The sequence below is a fragment of the Aspergillus heteromorphus genome (genome assembly GCF_003184545.1).
Source record: "Aspergillus heteromorphus CBS 117.55 chromosome Unknown BO70scaffold_20, whole genome shotgun sequence".
Classification (NCBI taxonomy): domain Eukaryota; kingdom Fungi; phylum Ascomycota; class Eurotiomycetes; order Eurotiales; family Aspergillaceae; genus Aspergillus; species Aspergillus heteromorphus.
The window spans coordinates 499,004-510,826 of record NW_020290425.1 but is presented as its reverse complement, the minus strand read 5'-3'; the positions used below and the strand labels follow the sequence as shown (position 1 = coordinate 510,826).

The 11,823-nt window shown below is 55.3% G+C and overlaps 4 protein-coding genes across 4 annotated transcripts; 3 read left to right on the top strand and 1 right to left on the bottom strand.

Annotated features, from left to right (window-relative positions):
• The first annotated feature begins 1,444 nt into the window (after nt 1-1,444).
• Nucleotides 1,445-3,477, top strand: BO70DRAFT_94336 (uncharacterized protein). Its single transcript, XM_025548862.1, has one exon. The coding sequence runs from the start codon at nt 1,759-1,761 to the stop codon at nt 3,322-3,324; it is 1,566 nt and encodes a 521-aa protein (XP_025397677.1). The 5' UTR covers nt 1,445-1,758; the 3' UTR covers nt 3,325-3,477.
• A 675-nt stretch (nt 3,478-4,152) lies between these two features.
• On the top strand, nt 4,153-4,907 carry BO70DRAFT_340263 (glutaredoxin; the record flags this gene model as incomplete). Its single annotated transcript, XM_025541281.1, has 3 exons — nt 4,153-4,204; nt 4,368-4,466; nt 4,747-4,907. 3 exons carry the CDS (start codon nt 4,153-4,155, stop codon nt 4,905-4,907), a joined length of 312 nt encoding a protein of 103 aa, XP_025397676.1.
• A 287-nt stretch (nt 4,908-5,194) lies between these two features.
• BO70DRAFT_388634 (uncharacterized protein) lies at nt 5,195-9,072 on the bottom strand (the record flags this gene model as incomplete). Its single annotated transcript, XM_025545997.1, has 4 exons — nt 5,195-6,835; nt 6,979-7,806; nt 7,964-8,143; nt 8,200-9,072. 4 exons carry the CDS (start codon nt 9,070-9,072, stop codon nt 5,366-5,368), a joined length of 3,351 nt encoding a protein of 1,116 aa, XP_025397675.1. The 3' UTR covers nt 5,195-5,365.
• A 511-nt stretch (nt 9,073-9,583) lies between these two features.
• BO70DRAFT_340254 (putative extracellular exo-polygalacturonase) lies at nt 9,584-11,255 on the top strand. The gene is made up of 4 exons (XM_025541280.1): nt 9,584-10,017; nt 10,080-10,446; nt 10,511-10,710; nt 10,769-11,255. Exons 1-4 carry the CDS (start codon nt 9,754-9,756, stop codon nt 11,210-11,212), a joined length of 1,275 nt encoding a protein of 424 aa, XP_025397674.1. The 5' UTR covers nt 9,584-9,753; the 3' UTR covers nt 11,213-11,255.
• The last annotated feature ends 568 nt before the right edge of the window (nt 11,256-11,823 follow it).

Genomic DNA, 11,823 nt, shown 5'->3' with positions numbered 1-11,823 from the left:
TGGTTAATTAAAGGAGATAGATAGACAGGTAGGGATTGATATTTTTCATGGGTGGATGGGTCACAAAGAAGGTAGACAATTATGTACTCTGTACTTACGTAGGTAGGTAGGTAGGTAGGTAGGTACTGTAGGTGGTTACTAGATGGTGGTGCCTACCCCTTAGTCTCATATCGGACTCGAACAGATCGACTTCGGGATAGAGGTGTCAACTGTCAACGTCAACGCCGGAAGATAAATCCAGGGTAGTGTATCCTATAGGCAGGTACGGAGTACGGAGTAGACTCAGAGAGAAAAGACCCTTTGTTTCTGGTCCAGGGGGGTAATCTACCTATCTATCTCTATCGATCGATCCGGCCAGGGAATGTGAGGGCTCACCTGCGGGACCCCCGAGAAAGAAAGAAAACACGGCACATGGTCGTTGACGGGAGAGACAGTTGGAACGACGGGATCGACGGGGACAATTTTTTTTTATTATATATATATATATATTTTTATTTTTTATTTTTTTTGTTATAGTAGTTTTCTGCTCTGCCGGGGTGATTGGCCCAGGGGGGGGATCTAGGCTGTCTGAATCCGAGGGCTGCTAGACCGGACTGGGGGTAGTCGACGGTATAGTCTTTCTTCGTTCTTCTCCTTCTCCTCTTCTCTCTCCGTCCCGCTGCTGGCTCGTTTCCTCGCCTTGTTTTTCCCGACGGACCCTTGCGCTGTGGACTGGACTCGACTCGACTCGACGACTCTCCATCTTCTTCTTCATCTTCATCTTCATCTTCATTTCTTCGTCATATTTTTTTTTATCTTTTAATCCGCCCCCCTCCTCCTCCCCTCCAGTGTCGAGTGGTCGCTGACACTGTCCTGGCGCCACGGTCCAGCCACATCTTGCATCACTCCTTTTCCCCTCCCCTCCTCCTCGTCTTCTTTGTTCGTCCGAACTGGCCCACCATCTTCGACTCGACCACCCCTCAACTGTCAACCTATACCCGGTCGACGGCCCCATAATCGTCTCTTCCATCACCTCGACTCCTCCCCCAAATTCCCTATTATCTCGCCTTCTCCGCCCGGCCACCCTAACGAGTAGCCGCCTGCCACCCGCCCTCGGCCTATTACAGCATTCCCTGAGCCCGAGATACATCCACGGTTCCGATCCCGCCGGTCCCTGACCTCCAGCTCGTCAACTCTCCTTGGGACCACGTCGCGCTGCACAGTTTCCAGGCACCCGATATCCACTCGCTTCCTGTTTACAATTTCCTCTTTTCGGATCGCCGCTCTCGTGCCCCCTCACCCACCCCCCTGGCCCCCTTTCCTGCGGGCTTGTCCTTCCCCGAATCGTACCGCCGCCTCCCAACCACCTTACCCCTCACATCGTACATATCGTTGTTGGGTTCTCGGCTTAGGGGGCACCCACGAAGAAAAGCTGCCCTGCGTGGTTGGTGATTCTGGTCTGTGTGCCATTGGGATGGCCTGATCGGGGATCTGCAGGAGGGAGAAAAAAAAATTTACCTGGTCGACCAGACAGACTCTCTTTAATCATTGTGCAACCACGACCACAGCACCCACGGGTACCAGCTGGTCTGGCCTTGTCTGATCCATACGCATCGCTGCTGGAATGGCGGGGACAGCTACAGCTACCGCGGCCTATACTACAGATGTTTGGACGTCACCCAGTGTAGATGAGAGTCAGTGGGAGTATGCTGTCCCGCTGCGACAGGATGTAAGTGACCTTGCCTGCGTTTTCCCTCGTGCGGTGCTCCAGACCGTTGCATGCTGACTGGGCTGCGGCAGAGTACCAACCGTCGCTCCAAATCACGGTCGTCCCACAATTCCCATGGCCGGTCTAAGGATCGGACATTAGACCGTAACGGATCTCGAAGCTCCTCCCTGTCGAGACATGCCTACGCCCTGGAACATCTAAGCCCCCGAGGTCGTCGCGAGATCGCCCACAGTCGACATGCTAGTGAGGCAGAAAGCTCACGGTCCGTCTACGGCCACGACGTACCGAGAAGCAGCGCCGGAAACGTGATGGACTCTTCGGAAGCTCCGTATCGGAATGGATCGGTCAAGCAGGGCGAGTGGAACGAGGGCATTGGCCTGTATATGAACGGGATGGACCGCGACAACTGGATTCATCGGGACAAGCTGGCCAAGATCGAGAGCGAGGAGCTGCAACAGGCTGCCATCATGTTTCAGCGTCGGGGAGAAAACGGCAAGACGGGTCGCGCCAAAAACCATGACTCGCAAGGTGCCAGTTCCATCTCTCAGCCGACCGAGCAACAACTGGAGCCATGGCCCACTCTGCAGGATGAATCGCAACGGCGAGAATACGCGGGCTCCCCGACTTTCTCGGATGGCGAATACAGTCCGTTGGAGAATGGTCGCGAGCATTGGGATCTCCGCAGACCGGAAGAGATTGCGGCGGACGAGGAAAAAGCAGCGGGCTTCTACCAAAACCCTGGCATGCGGAAGAGCTCGTCTCGGATCCCAATCCCCACGGCCAGTCCAGCGCCGCTTTCTCCTGGGCATATCGGACGAGAGTTCCCGATGCAGCGCTCGCGGGCACTGACGAACGGCGAAGGCGACACTCTGTCGATTGGTATGCCTCGGAGGGCCAGTGAGCCGATGTCGGTGGACTCTGCGAACAATATACCTCCCGGGACCAGGCCCGTCAGTCGTGGGAACACACTGCAGAACACCGCGGCCAAAAAGACGACAGCCAAGGGCGGCCCTACCAATCGCAAGACCTCGGCCCCTGCTGCGACAAGGAAGACCACCCCGCGAGTCCGGGGGCCGTCAAGCACCCAGCGGCCCGGCAAAGGAACCGACACTCGTCCGATCAATCGGCCCGAAGGCGATCCCCCGTGGCTGGCGACGATGTACAAGCCCGATCCGCGTCTCCCACCCGACCAGCAGATTCTACCCACGCACGCGCGAAAGATGCAGCAGGAGCAGTGGGTCAAGGAGGGTAAGACGCCTACGACGTATGATCGCGAGTTTGCTCCGCTGGCCATCGGACCCGAGGGGCCCGCGCGGGCAGCGAAGCCGGTGCCGAAGGAAGAGCCCGAGCAGGAGAAGGGAGTGAAAGAAGAGAAGGAGGTGCCGCAGCCGGTGCCACAGCCGCAGCCATCACCGCGGCCAAAGGAACCGAGCCAGCCGCCCCCGTCGAAGGAAGCGGAAGTGCCGCGGCCGACCACTGGCATGGGCTATAGCACGATGCCCCGGGTACAGGAGCCATCGCATGCGGCCCTGCAGCCCAAATGGAGCCCGCCGGTGGTGACGGCGCAGGAGCCGCCAGCGAAGGAGAAGGGCTGCGGGTGTTGCATCGTGATGTGAGATGGCAGTCTGAGTCCGAGTCCGAGTCCGAGTATTTATTGAGTCTTGGCATTTCCGTCATTTAAGATACCTATTTACCGCATTGAGCTTTTCGTTGTTGCTTTTCAGCGTGCGGGTGGGTGGTGTTTGATCTGTCTAGGATTTAAATAACCATTTCGCCGACCTACCACTGTCATTCATTCCCTGATTCCTTGGAGGATTTTTTTTTCTCATCAGTCAGTCCGAGTTCCTTCACACTTCTGCATTGAGCGGTCATTACGACATCACGCGTCTTTCCTTGGTTTTTTTTTTTTTTTTTTCTACTACTACTTATTTTTCCGAACTACTACATCTTCGATAGTTAAAACCTGCATCAACTCTTCTTTGTCTAGCATATTGACAGAATTGAATCGAATCGAATCATTACATAGTATCTATCCCGTTTCCCGAACCTCGTACTAGTACGGAATACCGAGCACAAACTCTACCTTATTTCAAATAACCTCGGGAGCAACAGCGTTCCAGACCGATGACATCGCCTTTCTTACATAAGCGCGCATTAATCGTTATTAATCAGCCACTAGCGCGACCGGCTTGCGTGCTTCCCTCCGTTCCCTCATCATCATCCTCCAGTATATCTACCACCTCCACCACTCCTATCACTGCTACTGTACCACCAGACTTTAAATACCCCGCTACCCCCTCCCCCAACCCCCCACCTCTCTTCTTTTCTAATCTATCCTTCACATTCATCTCCGGAGTCTCCCACCCTCCGGTCCCAACTCGCCCACCATATCTTCCATCTTCACCCGTCTGTTCGGCTCCTTCGCCGGCCCCTCCCCCGCCGCTATGTCCGCCGCAAAGACTAAGGCTCAGACTCTGATCAGTGAGAATGGCGTTGGTATGTTCTCCTCCCCTCTTGCTCCTCTTCATCTGCCCTCTTCATCTGCCCTCTTCATCTGCCCTCTTCATCTGCCCGTCTTCTGGGTATTTTGTTCTGTGGACTGTGGACTGTGGACTGTGGACTGGTTGTAAGCATAGCTAACGTGTGCGTGTGCGTGTAGTCGTCTTCTCCAAGTCCTACTGCCCCTACTGCAAGGCCAGCAAGCAGTTGCTGAATGACCTCGGCGCGCAGTACACTGCTCTGGAGCTGGACCAGCTGGGTATGTTTTTCTTTTCTTTTCTTTCTATCCCTATCCCTATCTATGTCTATTCCTCCTTTCCTTCTTTTCGTTCCCGACCCTCGACCCTCGACCCTCAACATGCAATACCCCCCCCCCCCCCCCCCCCAAAACAACAATAACAACACCACCAAGAAGAACCCGAACACGAAAGTGCGAGTGGAACCGAACCGAACCGAACCGAACCGGGAATGAAATACAAACGAATAAACATATCATCAAACAAAGAAAGAAAGCTAACATCATTTCCCCTATGATATAGACGACGGCACCGAAATCCAGAACGCCCTCTACGAGATCTCCCAGCAGCGCACCGTCCCCAACATCTTCATCAAGCAGCAGCACATCGGCGGAAACTCCGATCTGCAGGGCAAGAACAAGAAGGAGCTCCAGGGGCTCTTGGAGGCTGCGGGTGCGCTGTAGATTAGATTTCTGGCTGATTTATAATAAATCTTCTTTTTTATTCTTTTATCGTTGGAGTTGAGGATTGTGTAGATGGTAGATGGTAGATGGTAAAATGTGATGGGTGGTGGAGGGTTGGTTTTGTATAGATTTGGATTTGGAGGGGCCTGTTTGCCACCTATCTACCTACTATACATACGTAGGGGATGCTTCGTGTAGGTACTCTAGGTGTCTTTTATTTGTGTTATCTTCCGTCCTGGTGCGGTTGGATTGGATATATACTCAACTCTCTACAGAGATATCAATCACTACATCACCGCCAGACTTACCATTAGAACCCACCCACTCACTGCATATCAACCTTATACAACATGCAATGGCTAGAGATTCATATAATACATACACATATACATACACATACACATACACCAACATACATCACAAACCATCCCCGCAACACCAACAGTCAAACAATCAACCTAGAAAACCTTCTGCACCACCGTCCCCACCGGCCGTTCGACCACCTCCATAACCCCTTCCACGACACTCCGTCTGGCCCCCTCACTCGACACGCCCTTTCCGGCCAGATAATTCAACCACACCAACCGACTCACCCTCTCATCGACCACCCGTCCCATATACCTTCCGGGCAAATCCGGCGCCACCCTGACCAGGGCATCCAACTGCCCGGCCAGCCCTCTAACCAGGACGACCGTCTGCCCCTTGGCGACATTCTTCCTCTGCCCGCCCCCAAACAGCCCCTTGAACTCATTCATCGCCGCGCCGAACCCCTCATCCGCAAACTGACCCCCACTGGACGGGTTATACTTCTGCGCCCGCGCCGTGACACCGCGCACCCAGCCGTCACGCAAGTGCAAGAAATCGGTATTCCGCGTGGGGACGACGCGGAACGCGGTCCTCAGACCGTCAGGCTTGATGATGGCGTCCCAGATCGCGTCGCCGCGGTCAGAGTCCAGGAGGTCCTTCAGCGCGGCTCGCTCGGTCGAGACGAGGGATGTGGCGCTTATGCCGTCCCCTCCTGCCTTCACGGTCTCGGGCACCGCAACCCCCGACCCAGTCTTGGATTGAGATTCCGCCTGGGCCTGGAGTATCCCCTGCGCCTCAACCCCCACCCTCACCAGCCGTCTCTGCAGTTCCGCTATGTCCGCTTTCGCAACGTACATCCCCACTACGTATACCTGGATGCCCAGGAACGAGACCGTGCGGATCCCCAGTCCCAGTAGCTGGTACTCCTCGCCGTCGGTCTCCTCGGTCTCGGACCGGATGTCGTCGCCCGAGGTCAGATTGTCCAGTTCTTTGGGGATGCGGATCGTGCTCGGGAAGTAGGGCACTGAGCTGGTGCCTGTGGGGACTTGCTCCGCGCCCGGTTCTTGGCCGGAGATGCGGATCAGGGATGGGCTGCTTGGGAAGCCGGAGGGGCCGTCGAGGGCGGTTTGGTTGGTCGAGGTGGGGGTGGCATCGGTGGCATCGGTGGTGGTGCTGGTGCTGGTGCTGCTGGATGATTGGGCTTGGTCGGCGGCAAACAGGTCCAGCTTGATGACGCCGTACATGGCGACCGCGCAGGCGGCGATTCCGCTGGCGGAAATGAAGATCGAGCGTTTGGATTTGGCGATTTCGGCATCGCGGTGGCGGGGAGCGCGGGGGGGTGTGCGGAGGGGGTTCGTCGTCGTGGTGGTGGTGCTACTGCGGAGGAGGCGGGTGGTGGTGAAGAGGCGTTGAGGGGTGCTCGTGGTGCGCATTCGTCGCGGGCAGTTCAGCCAGGGCGATGCCCTGGCGGCTTGCAGGGGAGGCATTGGGGGCATGGTTGGTTTGGTTCGGTGGTGAGAGGTGTGGAGGAGTGTGGAGGTGCTGGACTTGGAGAGGATGGGATGGAGCCATACGTTGGTCTTGGTTACTAATGGCGATCGCCGCACGTGATATGGGCTGCCCTGATTGGGTGGAGAGTATATACTACGTTGAGAAAATCGGTTGGTGAGTGGTAAGACTTGTTTAATGGGTGAATTAGAGATATGGGGTTTCTCTCGTGCTAGTTCTAGTTCACCACGACTTTGTACGTTCCTCCTCCGCTGACTGCCACGGTTGCCGTCTCGTTGGCGTAGCCTACGCCCTGCGTGATCTCGGTCCCGTCGATCTGGATAGACGGTTTCGCGGTGCTGATGAACGGCAGGGTGAGGTTTCCGTTTGTTCCTTTCGGGACAGTAAAGTCTAGGGTGTAGTTGTCGGCTCCTTTTGACCACGCGGCCTGGAATTTCCCTAGGGATGTCGTGAATCCCGCCTCGGCTGATTTGAGGTCGACGAACTGCGGCGCGAGACTCCAGGTCGCTCCTAACGGCGACGTCACGGTGAGACCCACGATGAAGTTGGTCAGTGCAGACGTCGGCCCCGAAGACCATCCGTGCGAGTGCGATACATACGCTGTGTCCCAGTAGTATCCGCGGTCACCCCGGTAGCCGAAGGAGCCGTTTTGCAGATACCCCTCGATGACTGTGCTGTGCGTACCGTTGGGGTTGTTGTAGTACCAACCCCAGCTCCGTCGAATGAGTTCCAGCGCCCTAGCGGGCTGGCCCACGGTGAGGTGGCCCTGGATCTCAAATGACGAGATGAAAGGCGAGATGTTCTCCGGCAACTCGGGAGCCACGGCGCCAATGGGAGTCCAATTATCGGTCAGTCTTTCCGAGATGCTGGCGGCGCGGTCCTCATCCACCACTCCGAATAGAAGGGCCATGCTGTTAGCATCCTGGGGGTGCAGGGTAGTTTCTGTGGCATTGTCTTTGAAGGCACCGTATCCCTCGTCCCAGCAGTATTCATTGATGGCTTGACGCAGCTTCTCGGCTCTGTCTGTCCATGTGGCGGACAGACCGGTTGAATCCTCGGCCCAGGTGGCAAGTTTTGACCCGGTCTGCAGGGTGTGATATAGGCTGGCATGATTAGCGGCGGATCAAGCACGGCAGTTGGGCCACTTACATCATCTGTGCTTCCGAATTATTGTACCCCTGTTGCCATCTGGCCCAGTCGCGCGTGCCCGTGACGTTCAGCAGGCCGCTGGGGTAAGTCACCTTGTCGTAGATGTAGGTCATGGCCTTCTGGTAGCCTTCCCAATTCTGCTCCAAGAAGTCACTGTCGTTGGTGTACAGCATGTAGTTGTATGTTCCGACCATCGTCCACATGTGATACGTATCCGAGTCCTTCTGGCTCAATGGCGGTCCGGACTCGTCGAATGCGCCGGTGGAGTTGTCCTACACAGTGTTATGGATTGGAATGCTGGAAGTAGAGTAGGAAAAGACCGGTATACCTGCGTATCATACATCACCTGCAACGCATTCTTCACACTCTCCAGGTACCCCAGACTGACAAACGCTGAAGGAACCGCGATCCCCATGTCGCCCGGCCATACCGCGCGGTCTCGCTTAGCCCCGTCGACGATGATAGTGTCTCCTGGTCCCAGGGTAGCATTATTCGCCCAGCCTACAGCAAGGGCTGGGATCTGGCGGCCAGTATCCGTCGGGACCTCGTTCGTCTGCAGGGTATACGCGCCGCTATACCAGATCTTGTTCAGTAGGTCATCGTCCGAATGGAAGTATCCTTGGTAGGCCTTGAGATTCGACCACGTAGGCTGGAAGCCGATCTCCAGGCTCACGTCTTCGATCTGAACGGAGACGTTGCCGCTGGTGATCAGGAAAAGCGACAGATAGCGAAAGCCACCACGCAACACCTTATCCGGCATCACATAGTAGTGGCTTCCGGCCTCTGTGAAATTGCCGTACAGGGCACCATCAGGACCCTTGAACCCACCATTCGACGAGTCAGACCACTCGCCGATGTAGTCCTTTGCCTCGGTAAATGCAACTCCCAGTGCACCACTGCCAGTCGAGCTGTAGTTTACCCTGACGATGCCACCAACCTCTTTTCCAAAGTCGTAAACCACCAGAGAGCCATTCCCCTGCAGAGTGAACGGCGCGTAATCTGCCGTCTTGTCTGGCTGGGTAATGAGGAATAGCTTCTCCGGGCTTACACTTCTCGACGAAGGCGCGAATATGTTCTCCTCCCATGGCCCCGAAAACGCACTCTCTGTTGGCCCAGAGCAGGTGGTGTTTCGCCAACAATCCTGTGCCACGGACAGAGGAAGCAGAGCGAGAACGCTCGACAAAAGTTGGTACCAGCGCATGGTACCGTTATGGTCTGTACTCTGCCTGAGCCCACCGACTGACTATGCGAGATGCAGGCGCTGATCCATCCATTATCCTCGATGCACCCGGTCCATATAAACAGTCAGTTCGAGATAATGTTCCCCCGGACTTTTGCCCAGAAGGCAAAGAGGGGTTGTCTAGCCCCCCGCGACCTGGCGTAGTATACAAAATGTAACCCGGATGCCAGGAATGCCAGGTCCGATGGGTGCAAATCGGTTGGTCCGAGACAATATCCGGGTGGAATTAATCAGATTCTCGGCTGAATGGCAACAAACGCTCCATGTAGCCCAAGCAAAGGGGACACGCTTTTTGACTCGCTTAGGGGTCTCTCACGTTGTTTGGCTGTGCAGTAGGCGATGGGGGAATGCCGGCGTTATTGGTGGAATTTCCCAAGGGACCCCGACGATCATGCATACCAGTGTCAGTCAACTTCCTCTGCATGACGCGATTCCCCGGTTTTTCTCCGCACTGTCCATCCGGCTATATCACTCGATTACGGGTCTCGGTGGAACAGTCGCCGAGCCTGGCTTGATTGCGAATTGGCTACTGTGGAAGACCCGGAATGGGGGGGTTGTTAATAAACGAAGGCCGACGCAATAGAGGTGGTATGCACGATTGAGGTCCAACCATTCCATCCCCCTGTCAAAATAGCAGTCAGTATGCGTCTGTTTCCTTCAGTAGCAGCTCTTTCCCTTGGGCTGTCGTCCATCAGCCATGCAGCCAATGTCGACAACACCGACAACGTCTGCACCGTGCAGGCAAACGGCAACCAAATCGACGACGTACCCAATATCCTGGAAGCGTTCGAGGAGTGCGGCAATGGTGGTACCATCATCTTCCCGGAGGACCAGTCGTACTGGATCGCAACGAGGTTGAATCCCACGTTGAAGGACGTGGCGATTGAATGGCGGGGGAAGTGGACGGTAAGTCTCGCAGTCCTCGCAGTCACGCCGTGCGTGCCCCAGGCCAACAGCACGTCCTGCAGTTCTCCGACAACCTCACCTACTGGCGCAACAACTCCTACCCCGTCGCCTTCCAGAACCATCACGCCGGATTCATCATCAGCGGCCAGAACATCAGCATCAACGGCTACGGCACCGGCGGCATCGACGGCAACGGTAATGTCTGGTACAACGCCGAGAAGGCCGACACGCAGCCCGGACGCCCCATGCCGTTTGTTTTCTGGAATGTCTCCGAGGTGGTCGTCGACAGCTTCTACGTCAAGGACCCGCCGCTGTGGAGCATCAACATCATGAACGGGACTAACATGCGCTTCAACAACATGTATTGCAACGCGACGGCAGTAGACGCGCCGTGGGGGGACAACTGGGTACAGAACACGGACGGATTCGGTAGGTCCTGTCTATAACCACCCCCAGCGCTAACGAGCAGAAGCTCACTGGATCTCTCTTCCAGACACCATGGATGCCGTGAACATCCAACTCACCAACTTCGTCTACCAAGGCGGGGATGACTGCGTCGCGATCAAGCCCCGCTCATACAACATCGACATCCAGAATGTCACCTGCGTGGGTGGCAACGGCATCGCCATCGGCAGCTTAGGTCAATACCTTGAGGACAGCAGTGTTGCAAACATCCGCGTCGACAAGGTCAAGGTATGACGATCCCGGCTCAGCTCCCCTCCCTCATGCACGACGGCGCTGACGATCCCAGATAATGCGCCACAACGAGGATATGCATAACAGCGCCTACATCAAGACTTGGGTGGGAGCCCTTGTTCCCCAAAGCTCGTACGAGAGTGCCGGTCTCCCCCGCGGCGATGGTTGGGGCAGTATCCGGAATGTGCTCTTTTCCAACTTTGCGGTCCATGGTGCCAGTGCTGGTCCCGCGATCAGCCAGGATAGCGGGGATAATGGGTCTTACGCGGGCACGAGCAAGATGTTGATCTCCAATGTTGCGTTCGTCAACTTCACGGGCTATATCGATGACGATGATGATTCGGTGACTTCGACAATTTCATGCTCTGAGGTCCACCCTTGCTATAATATTGACTTTGATAATGTGGTGTTGTACCCTTCGAAGAATGCGACGACGCCGGGGACAGGATCCTGCACGTATACGGCTGATGGAGGAGTGCATGGACTGAGTGGGTGTTGACCGTTTTGGATGGAAGATGATGAGATTGGATGTAGTTGGTTTTAGGTAATATCTCACGAGTCAGAGTGCAGGCAGCCGGAAAACACATGTTCAAATTGTAGTCTAGTAATCCAGATCCGTTTAATGATGCTTAAGAGTTTACTCAGAAGGATCGCCCAGTAGCATCATTATTCACACATAACAAATAACAGGGCCGAGAACTCAAAAAGGCAAAGCTGAAGAGAGCGAGGTCCAGCGGGCTAAGACGTACAAAGAGAACTATCAAGAGCCATGCATTGCAGAGATGAGATACGGGAATACCGAAAAGCTGGTTGGGGGAAAGTGTTTAAGCTCGATAGGATTAGAATTAGATTAGAATCCTCAACCTTTCAGGTCTTGGGTCTTGCTGACAGTATTTCATACAAACAAGTGACTGCTACTCATCATGCTTCACAGCAGAATTAGGAGCATCGCGAACTGCAGCGGTGGAATGTAAGATACCAGGTGAATGGTCTGTAGTTCCAGCGGGATGAACTTGGAGGCCAGCACTAATGAACACCAGCCAATGAGCACCAGCCACCCCGCTACGGGGGGAGGACAAAGGAGGGAAGGCTAAGTAAGCGGCACGCGGC